Source organism: Pristis pectinata, chromosome 5 (assembly GCF_009764475.1).
Source record: "Pristis pectinata isolate sPriPec2 chromosome 5, sPriPec2.1.pri, whole genome shotgun sequence".
Lineage (NCBI taxonomy): Eukaryota > Metazoa > Chordata > Chondrichthyes > Rhinopristiformes > Pristidae > Pristis > Pristis pectinata.
Window position 1 is genome coordinate 93,211,529 of NC_067409.1, and position 13,260 is coordinate 93,224,788.

Consider the following 13,260-nt stretch of genomic DNA (forward strand, 5'->3'; position numbering starts at 1 on the left):
CAAATCTGAAATTCAGTAATTGAATCTATAGGAATAGATTCCCCTCCCCAATTTCTTCCAAAGCTCTCGCATATCCTGGTGTGAACGTGAATAGCTGAACAGTGATACAGTTAGTTGTGTAACTTGGAGATCAACATCCCAGCAAGTGCATATGCTGGCAGAAATCTTCCTTCTGCCCACAGTATTCGCTTATAATTGCAGAATGCTGACTACTGTGCACTGAATTCTTTTCACTTTGATATCTTTTATTGCCATTATCCTAACCCTTATGAAGTGCCATTCACACACCACTGTGCACATCTTTAATTGGTTCCAAGTTTGTAAACTCCTGAAATTTAAAGTTTTCGTATTTGTTTTCAAGTCTCTGCATGGTCTCATGTGCCCTATCTCTACAATCTCATCTAGTTTTGTAGCTCTATGCGATCTCAGTGCACCCAATTATAACTTGTTTCGCAGTAGTGATGTTAATTATTCCACTATTGGTGACCATGTCTTCATCTATCAAGACCACAAACTATGGAGTTCTGTCCCTAAATCGTTTCACTGACTCTCCTTTAAGATGCTTCTGAAAAGCCTACCATGTTGATCAAGGTTTCAAACATCTGTCATAACATCTCCTTATGTAGCTCAGTCACTAATTGTGCTTAATAATGCCCCAGTGAAGTACTTTGCAATGTCTTACTACATTCGCAGGTCTATATAAATGCAAGCTGTTGTTAAAACCTTGTTTGTCTTCTTTTCCATCTTAGACTCAAAATACCCCTCACAGTGGATGAGATTCGACAGTTTGGAAATAGTAGTAGAGAGCTTTTTATTAAATCCAGTTGCTACAGTCTTATCCCTATTGCAGTTGAAGAATGTGGTTTGACCATTAGCTGGGTCTTTTCTTCTGATCCAAAGAGCATATCATTTAGTGTCGTTTATCAAGAGTGCGAAGAAACGTCATATGAACACTGCAAGGTAAGAGGAGGTATACTGTTGTACTGGGATTGTTTCTTAAATTGTTACTCTGCCGAATTTGCTGTACATTCTAAAATTGAATCTAGCAGGAGAATATAAATACATAATGTGAACAATAAAAAATTATAGTTTTGTATACCTAATTTTATATTATAATTATATCAATATTTATATTATTTTTATTTTGAATGATGTAGTTATTCAATAACATTATGTTTTGGGTTGCAAAGCTAGTGAGATATTGCTCATTTCCTGCCATTACCTCAACCAATGATAGGTGGAAAGCTCAGAGAAATATTATAACTAGCAGTTTGTAATGTTATGTTTATCTCTGAGGTTTTGACAGTTGTTTGAAAAATACCCACTGAGATTCCAAGTACCTGCATCATGCCTTTTTCTATGATTCATACCTCATAAAGATATTGTACCTCAAAAACATACTTCATGGAGGAACCATTAATTGTTGAATTAACATGCTGATCAGCACAAATGTCCAATCCAGAACAGGTTAAAAGCTACTTCTAATTGTTAGATAAGTAGGCATTCCTGCTGATCAATAGACAAGCAAACAAATTCGTTATTTTGCTTACAAGGTTACCTTTCAAAAATCACTAATTGCCATAAATCTGGCCAGTTAAAAAACTCACATTTTTCAAAGTAGTCATGTTGATTACTGAACCATCACATATGTACACCCATAACAAAGATGTGATTGCACTGGATTTATCAGGAGATTGCCTTGGCTGGAAAATTTTAGCTATGATGAAAGATAATCTAGGGTTGTTTCCTTTGAAATTTTGACTCAGAGATAAGTAAATAAGAAGGACGAGGAATAGCAAGGAAGTCAGGAGTAGCTGTGACAAGAAAGAGGATATAGAAGAAGTGAGCATTGTGAGGATTGGAACTTCAGGGAGCTCTTCAGAGATGTGACTTTTAATGAAGAACATGGTATGTAATGTTCTTACTTCACAGCAGGAACTATAACCAATCTGTGCAGTAGCTCCTCAAGAATTCCACCAAAATATGCATCTTCATACTGTGGCTAGCAAAACCTTTAAGCATATTGCCAGAGGTTCCTTTTGGATAACACCAGTGATGTAACATAGTTTATGCATGTTTGTTTTGGGAAAGGTGCATTCCATTACACCTTCACCTCTTCCCTAAAGTCATAGATCTGGTGAACTTCGCCAAAGTGTAAGGAGCCATAGGGTCCATACACTGCCCCATTTTGCCTTGTATTCACCCTAACAAAAGCTTTCTGAACTTTATGAATTATATCGAGTACGTCTGCATCCAATATCAGGGTGGCAGTCATTACTATTTAAAAATCTGCTGCCTTTATTTGAATTAAGCACCAAAGGTAGATATGCACTTATACAGCAACTTTTACATCATTTTTAGGATAGGGCACAGCACTTTACAGCCACGATAGACACTGATATATTTTTATTAACCTGGCAAAGCTGGGGGCACTTTTACCACCCATCAATGTTTTTTTCAGCAGTTTCATGGATGAATGTTGTTCTGGCCTGTCCACGTGATTCGATTATGTAGTATGAGACTCTGGCCATGCAACTCGTCTCCCGTACTCTCTCAGCCAGCAGGTTTGCTCTTAAGTATCTGTCCCAGTGAAATGTGGCGCTATGAAGAATCTGTTTAGTATTGTGCCACTTATCAGTGAGAGGTAAATAGACACAACTGGTTCTAATCTATTATCTCAAATATGTAATAATTGTGAAATGGAAGTGGACAAATAGAGGAACCAAAAGAGCCTTAAAAAGATTCATGTTTTTTGATTAATGTGCTTTTGCAAAAGAACATTAAATATTTTATTTGTAACAAAAGTCCAGCAAGTACACCAGCATTTCCAGGCTCAGCAGCAGGCACCTCGTTTATAGGGCAGCATACTCAGTATATCTCAAGTGACCATTTGATCACGCAGCCCACACAAACTACCACAGACTACCCTTCCCCTGAATTATTGTCTTTCATGGTCTATCTCACTTAAACTTTTCCTGTTTTGTTGTTTCTCACAGACTACCACTCCTTGAGACCAATTGTTTGGATGATTATTAAATATTACTAATTTCTCACTAATAGTTCCCATTTATAATTACTGCTGAAACTGTTACTGATGTATCATTCCATTTTAGGTTTTCCCACTGTCCAATCTGTGGCGACTAGCACATGATCAAATCATTGGGTATTCATCACTCTTTTGGCAGAGCTAAGTGACTGACTCTCATTTACTGCAACTATTTAGTCTGACCTCAACAGCAGAGCATCTCATTAGTGTCCTGCTCCAGTTCCAGCACAAGTATCAATTACTCTAAAATGCACAAATAATCTTAACTTCAAGCATGAAGTGTTTCACTGCAGACAGGTCACCAAGCCAACAGTAAGATACTCCTTGGAGATGGCTTGCTGGACACTTAACAAGATAAGGAGAAGGAGCAGTAGTGGTTTGTTAAGCCAATAATTATAGTGGAATATATTAGATTATAATGAGTAATGTTTATTCATTTGATTACAAAACTGTAAGAAATACCAATTAAGAGCAGATCAGCTGGTTAGTGGGGATAATGAGAAAATTTGCAAAGGAATGTAACTGACTGGAACTCGTCATTAAGTAATGTGTGCTTCTAAATCCTAATTAGCAAAGTTCCCACTGTTGTTGCTAATTTTATGCCAAAAGCAGGCAAAAGAAAACAAAGAGAATCAGGTGACTTAGATGAAAAATTATAGAATGTACAAATGCAAATTTGCTGGTGTGTGTACTGCTTGAACTTAGGACAAGATACTTTAAGTTATCCAAGTTTCCATGAAGCAGGCTGAATTAAATAAGTAGCATGCATGGATTTTGCATGCTTACAATGATTGGCATTCCCTTATGTACTGCAGAAGCTCAACCTTGTACCATAAAATTCCGATAATGCTTGGACTTTGGTATTGCCAGCTAGCAAGTTTTCTGAACTTTGGATGTTATTCCTATTAATAATCAAATACACATTTATTTCACTTTTTATATGTTACACAGTATAATAAATACTGTTACACAGTATAATAACAAACACAACATAATGAATGAAATCCCTTTAAACACAGTGACCCCGGCTCTAGTGCTACATCCACTTGCACTCTATACCCCCAACTCACATACCGGAGTAATGTGAGTAATACCATCAAGATTTCTAAACAGCTAGATGCTGGATTATCAGAATATGACTGTATTTCTTAATAAAGTATTAAAGTTGCTACTCATTTGTAAGTAATTAGAATAACAAAGACGTTACTTTCCCTGAATTTCCTCAGGCACCATCGCTTGCTGGTTCTTGCTACTTGTGTAGGTTGACCCACGGCTACCATATCCACATCAAAGTGCTGTGTTGGTGCTTCTGAGCTTTGGTGAGAGGAATGCAAATGTTAGCTTGCTGAAAGCAATTTGCAGTTTTCTTTTCCCAGGCTTACAGTAACAGAAAGAAAATTTAAGTTACGTTACATACCATCATGAAGAGCAAAACATGCTGGAAATTATCAGCAGGTCAAGCAGTACCTACTTATGGGGAGGCTCTCTCCGCGGATGCTGCCTGACCTGCTAAGTATTTGCAACACTATCTGCTCTTATTTCAGATTTCCAGCATCTGCAGATTTCCAGCATCTTCCAAGAGGAGTTTGCTTTGTGTTTGTCATGCATATGCCCATGTGCATTTGAATGAAAGGGAGGATGAGCAGGATGCTGCTAACACTTAGCTAGCGAGACTTAGCCAGCTGCAGTCTTATATTAATATAAGCAAGAATTTCCAAATTGACATCATTCAGCAGAGTCAAAAGTTAGGATTTCCTAACCATTATACATTTTTGTTCCAAGTTCCATTTTGCAATGTAGTGTGTCCAGTTGACACAGATAATTTTTGTAACAAACTGCTTAAAATTATTTACATTGACATCTCTCCTCAGATTTATTTTCTTAGAGTTGTGAGTGCTAAGAACTTTCTTCCTCAAAGGAAGGTGAAAACAAAATCTCTAAGCCTTCTAAGGCAGTGGTAGATAGATTCTTGATAAACAAGGGGATGAAAGTTATCAGGGATAGGTAGAAAAGTGTCATCTTCAGTCACACTTAGAACCACTCTCTGTATCTTGCTGAGTATAATCACCTTGTTTGCCATCTTCTGCAAAGTATTTTGGATCACTCTTTTCAAAGGAGTGGTCCCAAGTACTAAGCAGAGCAGTGCCCCATTGCTTCAGTGCATGGTTTGGACTTGGTGAATGCTTTAAATAAGTGTGTTATTCGAGTCCCTCCTTTACTGAAGATTGATGTGATGCTGTTATACTTGAAATGGCAGCTGCAACCTTTTAAATAATTGTGGCAGTATTTTAAATACCATTTAGCACATACAGGAGAGAGATCGCCTCCAAAGTAGGAAGCTTATTCTAAGGTTGTCTGTGAAATCACTTTGTGTATTTTTTCATTAAATTTAGTTTTACAGCATCTTCAGATTTATTGCATCTTTCAAGTTTGCTTTTTGTATAATTTGTAATTATTTTTATGTGGTTTATATTTCTTTATGTCTTGCCTATTGAATAAATTGTTGCAGAAATTGTTGTTTGTTGCACTTGGTTCTGTGGTAAAAGATGGGATATGAATCATTGGTTTTGAATTGCACCATTTCAGTGCCTGCATTATAGGTGCTTCTGTTTTAATAATAAACAGTTTTGTTGACACGCTAAGCAGCAACCTAAAATGAGAGGTGTGGGGTGGGGCAGTTGGACAAGTGGTCATATGGATAGATACTCCAGAAGTATGTTGAACTGGAGCTGTCAGTTCCACTAAGGGATCCAACACTTGCTTCAGAATTCCTTTGCCAAGTTGGCATGTCCTGAATGGAACAAGGGCTGACCTGTTCTGGTCAGGTTTTCTCCTTACTAATGTAGCTTAATTAGCAGCCCCACCTCAAAGGTAAATTTTCTTGTTGTTGCTTGATGTGGAACAGAAAAATTAAGAGTGCATTTCTAACTCCAAAGCATCATTCAGGACTGCTTTCTGCTTTCATTCAGCCACCTTCCCTCCCCAGGATTGAACTTCAAAGGGCAGCACAGTGGCACAGCTATTAGAGCTGCTGCCTCACTGCCCCAGGAGCCTGGGTTCAATCCCGATCTCTGGTGCTGTCTATGGAATTTGCACCTTCTCCCTGTGCCCATGTAGGTTTCCTCCGGGTGCTCTGGTTTCCTCTCACATCCCAAAGCTGTGTCGGTTGTTAGGTTAATTGGCCACTGTAAATTGCTCCTGGTGAGTAGGTGAGTGGTAGAACCTTAGGGGAGGAAGTTGATGAGGATGTGGGGAGGTTAAAATGGGTTCATATTGATCAGGACAAACAGCTCACTCTGATTATGGGAACGAAAGCTACAGCTCAATTTCAAGTGTGCTGTGGGTCTAGCTGCTATACATGCTGTGTGTGCACTGTTGGTATGGGCTCCAATTTCTACCTTTGTTCTTGTTGCCATAATCACTGTGCCCATTGTCTTCACTGTAAGTAGATGAGCTATATTTCTGTGCAAGGGTGCTAAATCTTCTGAATTCTTTTTTGTTTGGTTCATACATAACTCTCTGTTTTATGCTATTAGCCGATCCTCTGTTTTTAATTTTTATCCCAGATTATTATTCAACAAGCACTCTATATGAAAAAAATTGCATTTAACCATCTGGAGACTTAACAACAATTTACTTCTAAGGAGACAAATTTTCTTCCAAAACAAATAGCATACAAATTAACAATTTGCAGATTTCAGATTGTCTTTTTTATATAATTTTTTGTCTGTTTTGTTTTCACACAGGTTTTAATTCCTTTAACACGTTGTAATTCTCATAAGGAAACGATACAAGGCCAAATGAAGGCCAGGAATCCAGGACAGTATTTGCTGATATTTGATAACTCATTTTCAAGGTGAGCTATGTCAGTTGTTCTTAAATCTGATATGTTCTCTTATTAAGGAATTGTCCTTCACCGACTATTGAACTTATCAAGAACAGCATGTTGTCAAAGATAAACCATGTTCACATGATTTATCAGTATTTATTTTTGTGCTAAAATTACACAATGATGGGAAAGTTAGCCTGGGCACTTCTTTGTGCAATTCAGCTTTGCACCTTTGATATATCTGTAACACGATCTTTGCACCAAATAGCATAATTATTCATGTATTTCCTGTTACCTATGAACACAGACGTATAAGTTAGAAGCAGGAAAAGCCACTGCCCCTTCAGCCTGCTCAGCCGTTCAGTATGATTATAGCTGATCTGATTATCACCTCAGTCTGCATCTCCACCTACTAAATTGAGCAACTTCACGTCCTCTGACATTATAATCCATTTACTTGATACTTTCCCACTCACTGACATAACTTGAAACTTTTGTGGGTGATCTTCAAACCTCATTGAAGTCCCATTGTATAACTGGGAGTACATCATGCTGTAATGTCCATTTAAAGGGATACTGTACTGACATTGTGAGGCATGACTGAGCATCTTTAGTACTGACTGCTAGATGTCAAACTTTACAAAGTTCACAGAATGTGCTACAACAAACAGGGTTTACTTAATTAAGCATTTAGCTGCTGAGATACCCATCCAATGAATGTCACAATGGTTACAGCACCATCATAAGTCCATTATTGGAGGCTTTGGTAAGGTAATGACTAGCACTCAAAGTACATTTGGGCAAGAGACAAAGAAATATTCATCTGCAAAGAATCTACTCTCACATATTTTTCAGAGATAGCATGTCCTACCGAAACCTCTCTGCTGAGTAATGTATTTGCACCCTTGTGTTTTCAAAGCCTGTCATTATAGAGCTATTTGAAATTCTGTGGGAAAGTCTTTGACCACATGGCTAGACAGCTCTGTCCGTGGTAATGAACCAAAGTTGCTTTGACTTCAACTGCCTTGCCACAGGATCTTTCCAAGTGCCTACAGTAGATCTCTGCAATGTTTTATGATTTAATGCTCAATGCAGCTCCAGGACACGAATCTTTTCATATACTTTGATTTCAGTAATGAGCCAATGGCATTTTAAGCAAAGGAATTCACAAGTATAGCTGGTCTCTTAGAAATGGAGGCAGCTGTTGAGGCCATCTGTGTGTTGATAATAGCTCCCTTCAAATTGAAAAGTTCCTACTCTGACAATTTTCAAATGGTTCTGAATCATCAGTAGATTTTCCTTATGCATCTGAGAAACACATGATATCTTCATCCTCAGGGAGACTGAAATGCTGACCATTTCATGGCTAGCATTGATTGAAGGGCTAACTTTTACTTCCTTGGCTCCTGGCATCGATTTGCAACTTCATACTTAAAGTATTATTCAGCAGCTCAACCTGTGCATGGAATTCCATCCTTTATGATGCCTGTGTGAAGGTGCCTGTCGAAGAAGTTTTCCTTTTATCCTTAAGTAGAGACTTTCATAGGACCATTAAATAGGGCACTGATGAAGATATTTAGAAATGGCCAAGGCTATGCTAAGGTATCCTTGGACGAGGAAATCACAAAGTTATACTGCTTCCACTTCCCTAAAGTATGGGAGGTTTCTGAGCTATTTGAACATTAGGAAATAGTTTACATCCTCCTGAAAAGACTCTTGATTAAAATTAAATTAAAATTAAATTTATCAAGCTATGCTCACCTAAAAAACTTGTAAGTAGCTGCAAAATCAGTGAGGTGAAAATTGAGCAGGTTTTGAGTGGGTAATTTGCTTGCCAGATTATTTTTTAAATGTGTTGTCAGATCAAGTTATGAAGTCTTAAAGAAGCTGGAACAAAGTTTACATTTAATCTCCACTTTGGCAGATTTTTGTAAAGATTTTGGTAGATTTCAGTTGTGTTTTCTTTTCAAATGGAGCATATTAGCATTCTCTCATTAAATCCAAATGATTATTACATCAAAGTAACTAGTTTCATTTTTTTTTAGGTTTACATCAAAGAAGGTGTTTTATCGCTTAACAGTTGAAAAACCCATAATCTACGATGGAAGTGATGTTTCTGAACCATGAAATGTTTGCACGTTTTTTTAACTTGTTCAAATGTAACCAAATATAGGGCAATATTTTCTAAGGTTTGAAATCTATGCAAATAAGCTTTAAATAAAAATATATTTAGTAACATACTGTATACTTTTTCAGCACTAAATAATATAAAGTAGGACTATCAGGTGCAGGCAGCATTTTAGTAGTGGGTAAGAGTAGAGCTACCTGTCTTATATGAGAAATTATGGTTGCTCTGCCTTTTCTTGATATATTCAAGTGCTGGTGTAATATTATAAAGCAAACCCGCTTTTGTTGTTATGCTACCACCTTGACCATATTTCAGCTACAGCTCATTATATTGTTATAAACTGACAGACACAAAAATGTATCATTGGTGGCATTACACCTGGGAATGAATTAAGTGGGTTAATACCTCTTGTTCCCAGTAATTTGCTGGAGAACAGATGGCAGGAATGTAGCCTAATGAAGCAAATGTGTGGAAATAATCTATCTAATCTATGCAGTTAAGAACATGCAACACTATAATCGGGGCAGCTTACAAGGAAAAGCATATTTATATTTAATATAACAGATATTTTGACTGAAGATACATATATTTTAAAATGTTTGTATGCCTGGAGCAGTTGGGGTGTTCGTGAAGGGTTTTAATATAACAGCTTTGTGGTAATGCCAATTTTAATAGTATACTTCTGACATTAATTTGGAAAAGTCATTAGATATTTTTTCAAATTACAATGTATAATGCACTTTTGTTCCAAAATTTGATATTTAGATAGAAGCAATCAATAAAAGAAATCTCTGCATAATTTGCAGTTGAAACTGATTATTTTGAGTTCAATTTATTAAAAGAATTGCTTCTTCACTTTATTCAGCAATTGATACCAATTTTTAAGTCTGAGACTCAGAAGTAGCCTTTTTATTCATTCGTGGATTGGCCTTGCGAAGTTGGTGGTAAACTACATTCTGCAATGTGGGTGGTGATGACATTCCCATGGTGGTGTGAGGTAGGAAGCTCTAGCAGTGAAGCATCTGCAAGATATTTACTAGTCAGTAGAATGTTGGGGTTAGACTTTGAGGAGAACTTACAGGTTATTAGGGAGAAAATTGAAGAATCACTCAAGACTCAGGTTGTTGCAAGCATCAAAGGTTTATTGTTTATTACCGGTGGAGAGAAGCTCTGTGTGTTCCAGACAACTTCTCCACAGATTAAAGGAAAACATCTGTTTTTATGCCTCTTTCCAGTTCATCCCCAGCTGGTCACAGACCAATAATACTAACAATTGATTACATGCACCACATACATACCCGACCAGGTGTCTCATAAAGTATAAGGCGATAGTTTAACCACCTTATGGATGGATGATAACCAGCTCTGGGTTGTCCCATGATGCTTACCAGATACCCTGTTCATTGCCTCTGAGCAAGAACAATGGCCCTAGTATTCAGTGCCCTTCTGTATCCAGCTGAGATGACTCAGTACTGATAAGCAGAGGCCCAAATAGTCAGTTCTGGACCACAGAAATTGATTGTGGTCAAGTCCCATCATACCCAGTCTGTCTTCCATTTTGGAACATAGTATGTGACTGTTCCTATCTATTTATACATTTCCACATGTGTACTTTGATGATGCCACTTTCACACTGACAACTTCTAACACAGATGCTGGTGTTTCCATTCTCCTACTGCTATTATCTTTCTAGCTGAGCTTGAGATTTAGAAGGTGCCATTGAACCTGATAAAACATTAAAGTGCCTCATCAGATGACTGCAGACCTCTTAATCAGACCCTGCTGCACACCAATCGGCAGGTACCCTCGCTAGTAACCAAAATCACTGGACAAGATCTGTCCTGGAATTGATTCCTATAATCACATTCCCAAATGCCCAAATATAGATTCCTGACATGAGTTTTGGCAGAGCTGTCATAGAACTGGAATTGCATATAAATAACAGGATGAAACCTTTGAAATGACTATCATCCAAAAAAGCAGGGAGTAAATCTCAGTAAAATTATCATTCCTATCACTTTAACACAAGAAAATCCTACCTGCAGGTAAATACTGACATTTTCATATTGAGAATTCTTTTTCAAGGGTTTGCAGCACATTACACCTCTTAATCAGACCCTGCTGCACACCAATCGGCAGGTACCCTTGCTAGTAACCAAAATCACTGGACAAGATCTGTCCTGGGATTGATTCCTATAATCACGGTAGCATAGCAGTTAGCGCGATGCTATTACAGCGCCAGCGATCGGGGTTCGATTCCCGTCGCTGTCTATAAGGAGTTTGTGCGTTCTCCCGTGTCTGCGTGGGTTTCCTCCGGGTGCTCCGGTTTCCTCCCACATTGCAAAGACGTACGGGTAGGTTAATTTGGGTTTAAAATGGGCGGCGTGGACTCGTTGGGCCAGAAGGGCCTGTTACCATGCTGTAAATAAAATTAAAAAAAAATTTTTTTTAAATTAAAATAAAATAATGGCAGTCCAGTGAAAAATTAAAAAAAAGAGGGAAGCATTTCTCTCTTTCTCTCCTTGTTGATGGGCTGAATCACATTGGTTGGTGTTTCAACCATCCAGGTTCAGCATCCCCCAGACTTCTATGTAGACACAGTCAAAGGCAGACGTCTGAGACAAACTGATGGTCAGATGTTGTTGCACCTAACCACCCGCTAAGCTGGTGGACTCAGGGAGTTCCTACAAAGGATATCACAGTGTTCAGGGCCAGAGCTTCATAATATGCCACCTGCAGCCTACCTGCTGCCCAATCGACAATGGTCTCCAATAGGGATCAGTCCTGGGTACAGCCCTTCTTCCATCTACACATTTTCCCTCCCGCATATGCTGGTGACTGGATCTTGCTTGTCAGATTAAAGACTATCAGGACCTTAAAAGAACACAAGATCTACAGTCTATGAAAACTGAAGATTCCACCAAATGCTGCTAAGACTTCCATCTGAACAACCCGAAAGCTTAGGAAGGAATTCATGTGCTGTTCCTAGGCTGGCCGTTCATCAACACCAAAATACTTTAACATCACTCTCAACCATTCGCTGATTCATAAGTAACACCTCCAGAATATCGGAGTTAAGGTCAAGAGTGAATCTTGAAGAGCAGAAATTGAAAAGAGTGAGCAGAAATTGGTGGTGTCACCTGAGTCACCACCCTCAACTTGCCCTGGTCTACTCAGTGACAGGGTACTCCTGTTTAACCTGGCTCAGGAGCTGCCACAAAATAATGCAGATTTCTGAGAACCCACGAGGGTAATCTCCAGAGCATAGACCAATGTAGGTCAGGTCACTTGTTGTGCTTGCCCACATTGAACCTCCTGAGGTCCTCAAGGAAAACGTCATTTTGTCAAATAAATTGTTTTTTGCGACTACATCTTTATATTCAAAGGATTTAGATAGCTGAGGCTGGATGTCCTACTCCTATGCTCAAAAGAGAGGTAACTACTCAACCTACCAGGAAGGCAGCAAAATAAATAGAAGAAGATCTAAATCTTTCACCTTATTTAAATTGGATTCCCTATTCCAATTTCACATGTGACTGTGAGGTAATGCATTTTGGGACATCAAATACTAACAGGACATATAAAGGAAATGGCAAAGACCTCAGGAGGGTTGATGTACAGAGGGATCTTGGGGTTCAAGTTCATAGCTTGCTGAAAATGGTAACACAGGTGGATAGGGAACTGAAGAAGGCATTCAGCATGCTTGCCTTCATAGGCTGAGGCATTAAGTATAGGGGTTGGGATGTCATGTTGCAGCTGTACAAATCACTGGTCAGGCTGCACTTGGAGTTTTGTGTACAGTTCAGGTTACTACACTACAGGAAGGATATGGTAGCATTAGTTAGAGTGCAGAAGAGATTCACCAGAATGTTGTCTGGAATGGAGGGCTTATAAAGAAAGATTGAATAGACTGGGTTTATTCTCACTGGAACAGAGGAGGCTGATGGATGACCTCATAGAGGTTTATAAAATTATGAGGGGCATTGAAAGGGTAAATTGAGTATTTTTCCTAGGATGGGAGAATCTAAAACTAGAAGGCATAAATTTAAGGTGAGAGGGGAGAAATTTAAAGATTTGAGGGGCAAGGTTTTACACAGATTGTGGTGGTTCTATGGAATGAGCTGCCAGACAAAGCACAATTACAACATTTAAAAGACATTTGGACAGGTACTTGGATAGGAAAGGCATAGAGGGATACAGGTCTAATATGGGCAAATGGGATTAGTATGGATAGGCATTATGGTTGGCATGGACAGG

At 38.5% G+C, this 13,260-nt stretch overlaps 1 protein-coding gene across 5 annotated transcripts in view; it reads left to right on the forward strand.

Annotated features, from left to right (window-relative positions):
- fyco1a (FYVE and coiled-coil domain autophagy adaptor 1a) overlaps positions 1 to 9,782 on the forward strand; it is a 219,484-nt gene extending 209,702 nt beyond the window's left edge. For all 5 annotated transcript variants that reach the window (XM_052015726.1, XM_052015729.1, XM_052015727.1 and 2 more), the window contains 3 exons: positions 750 to 960; positions 6,793 to 6,902; positions 8,921 to 9,782. In XM_052015726.1, coding sequence (XP_051871686.1) covers positions 750 to 960; positions 6,793 to 6,902; positions 8,921 to 9,002 — 403 coding nt within the window. In that variant the 3' untranslated portion in view covers positions 9,003 to 9,782. The remainder of the gene's footprint in view (positions 1 to 749; positions 961 to 6,792; positions 6,903 to 8,920) is intronic.
- The last annotated feature ends 3,478 nt before the right edge of the window (positions 9,783 to 13,260 follow it).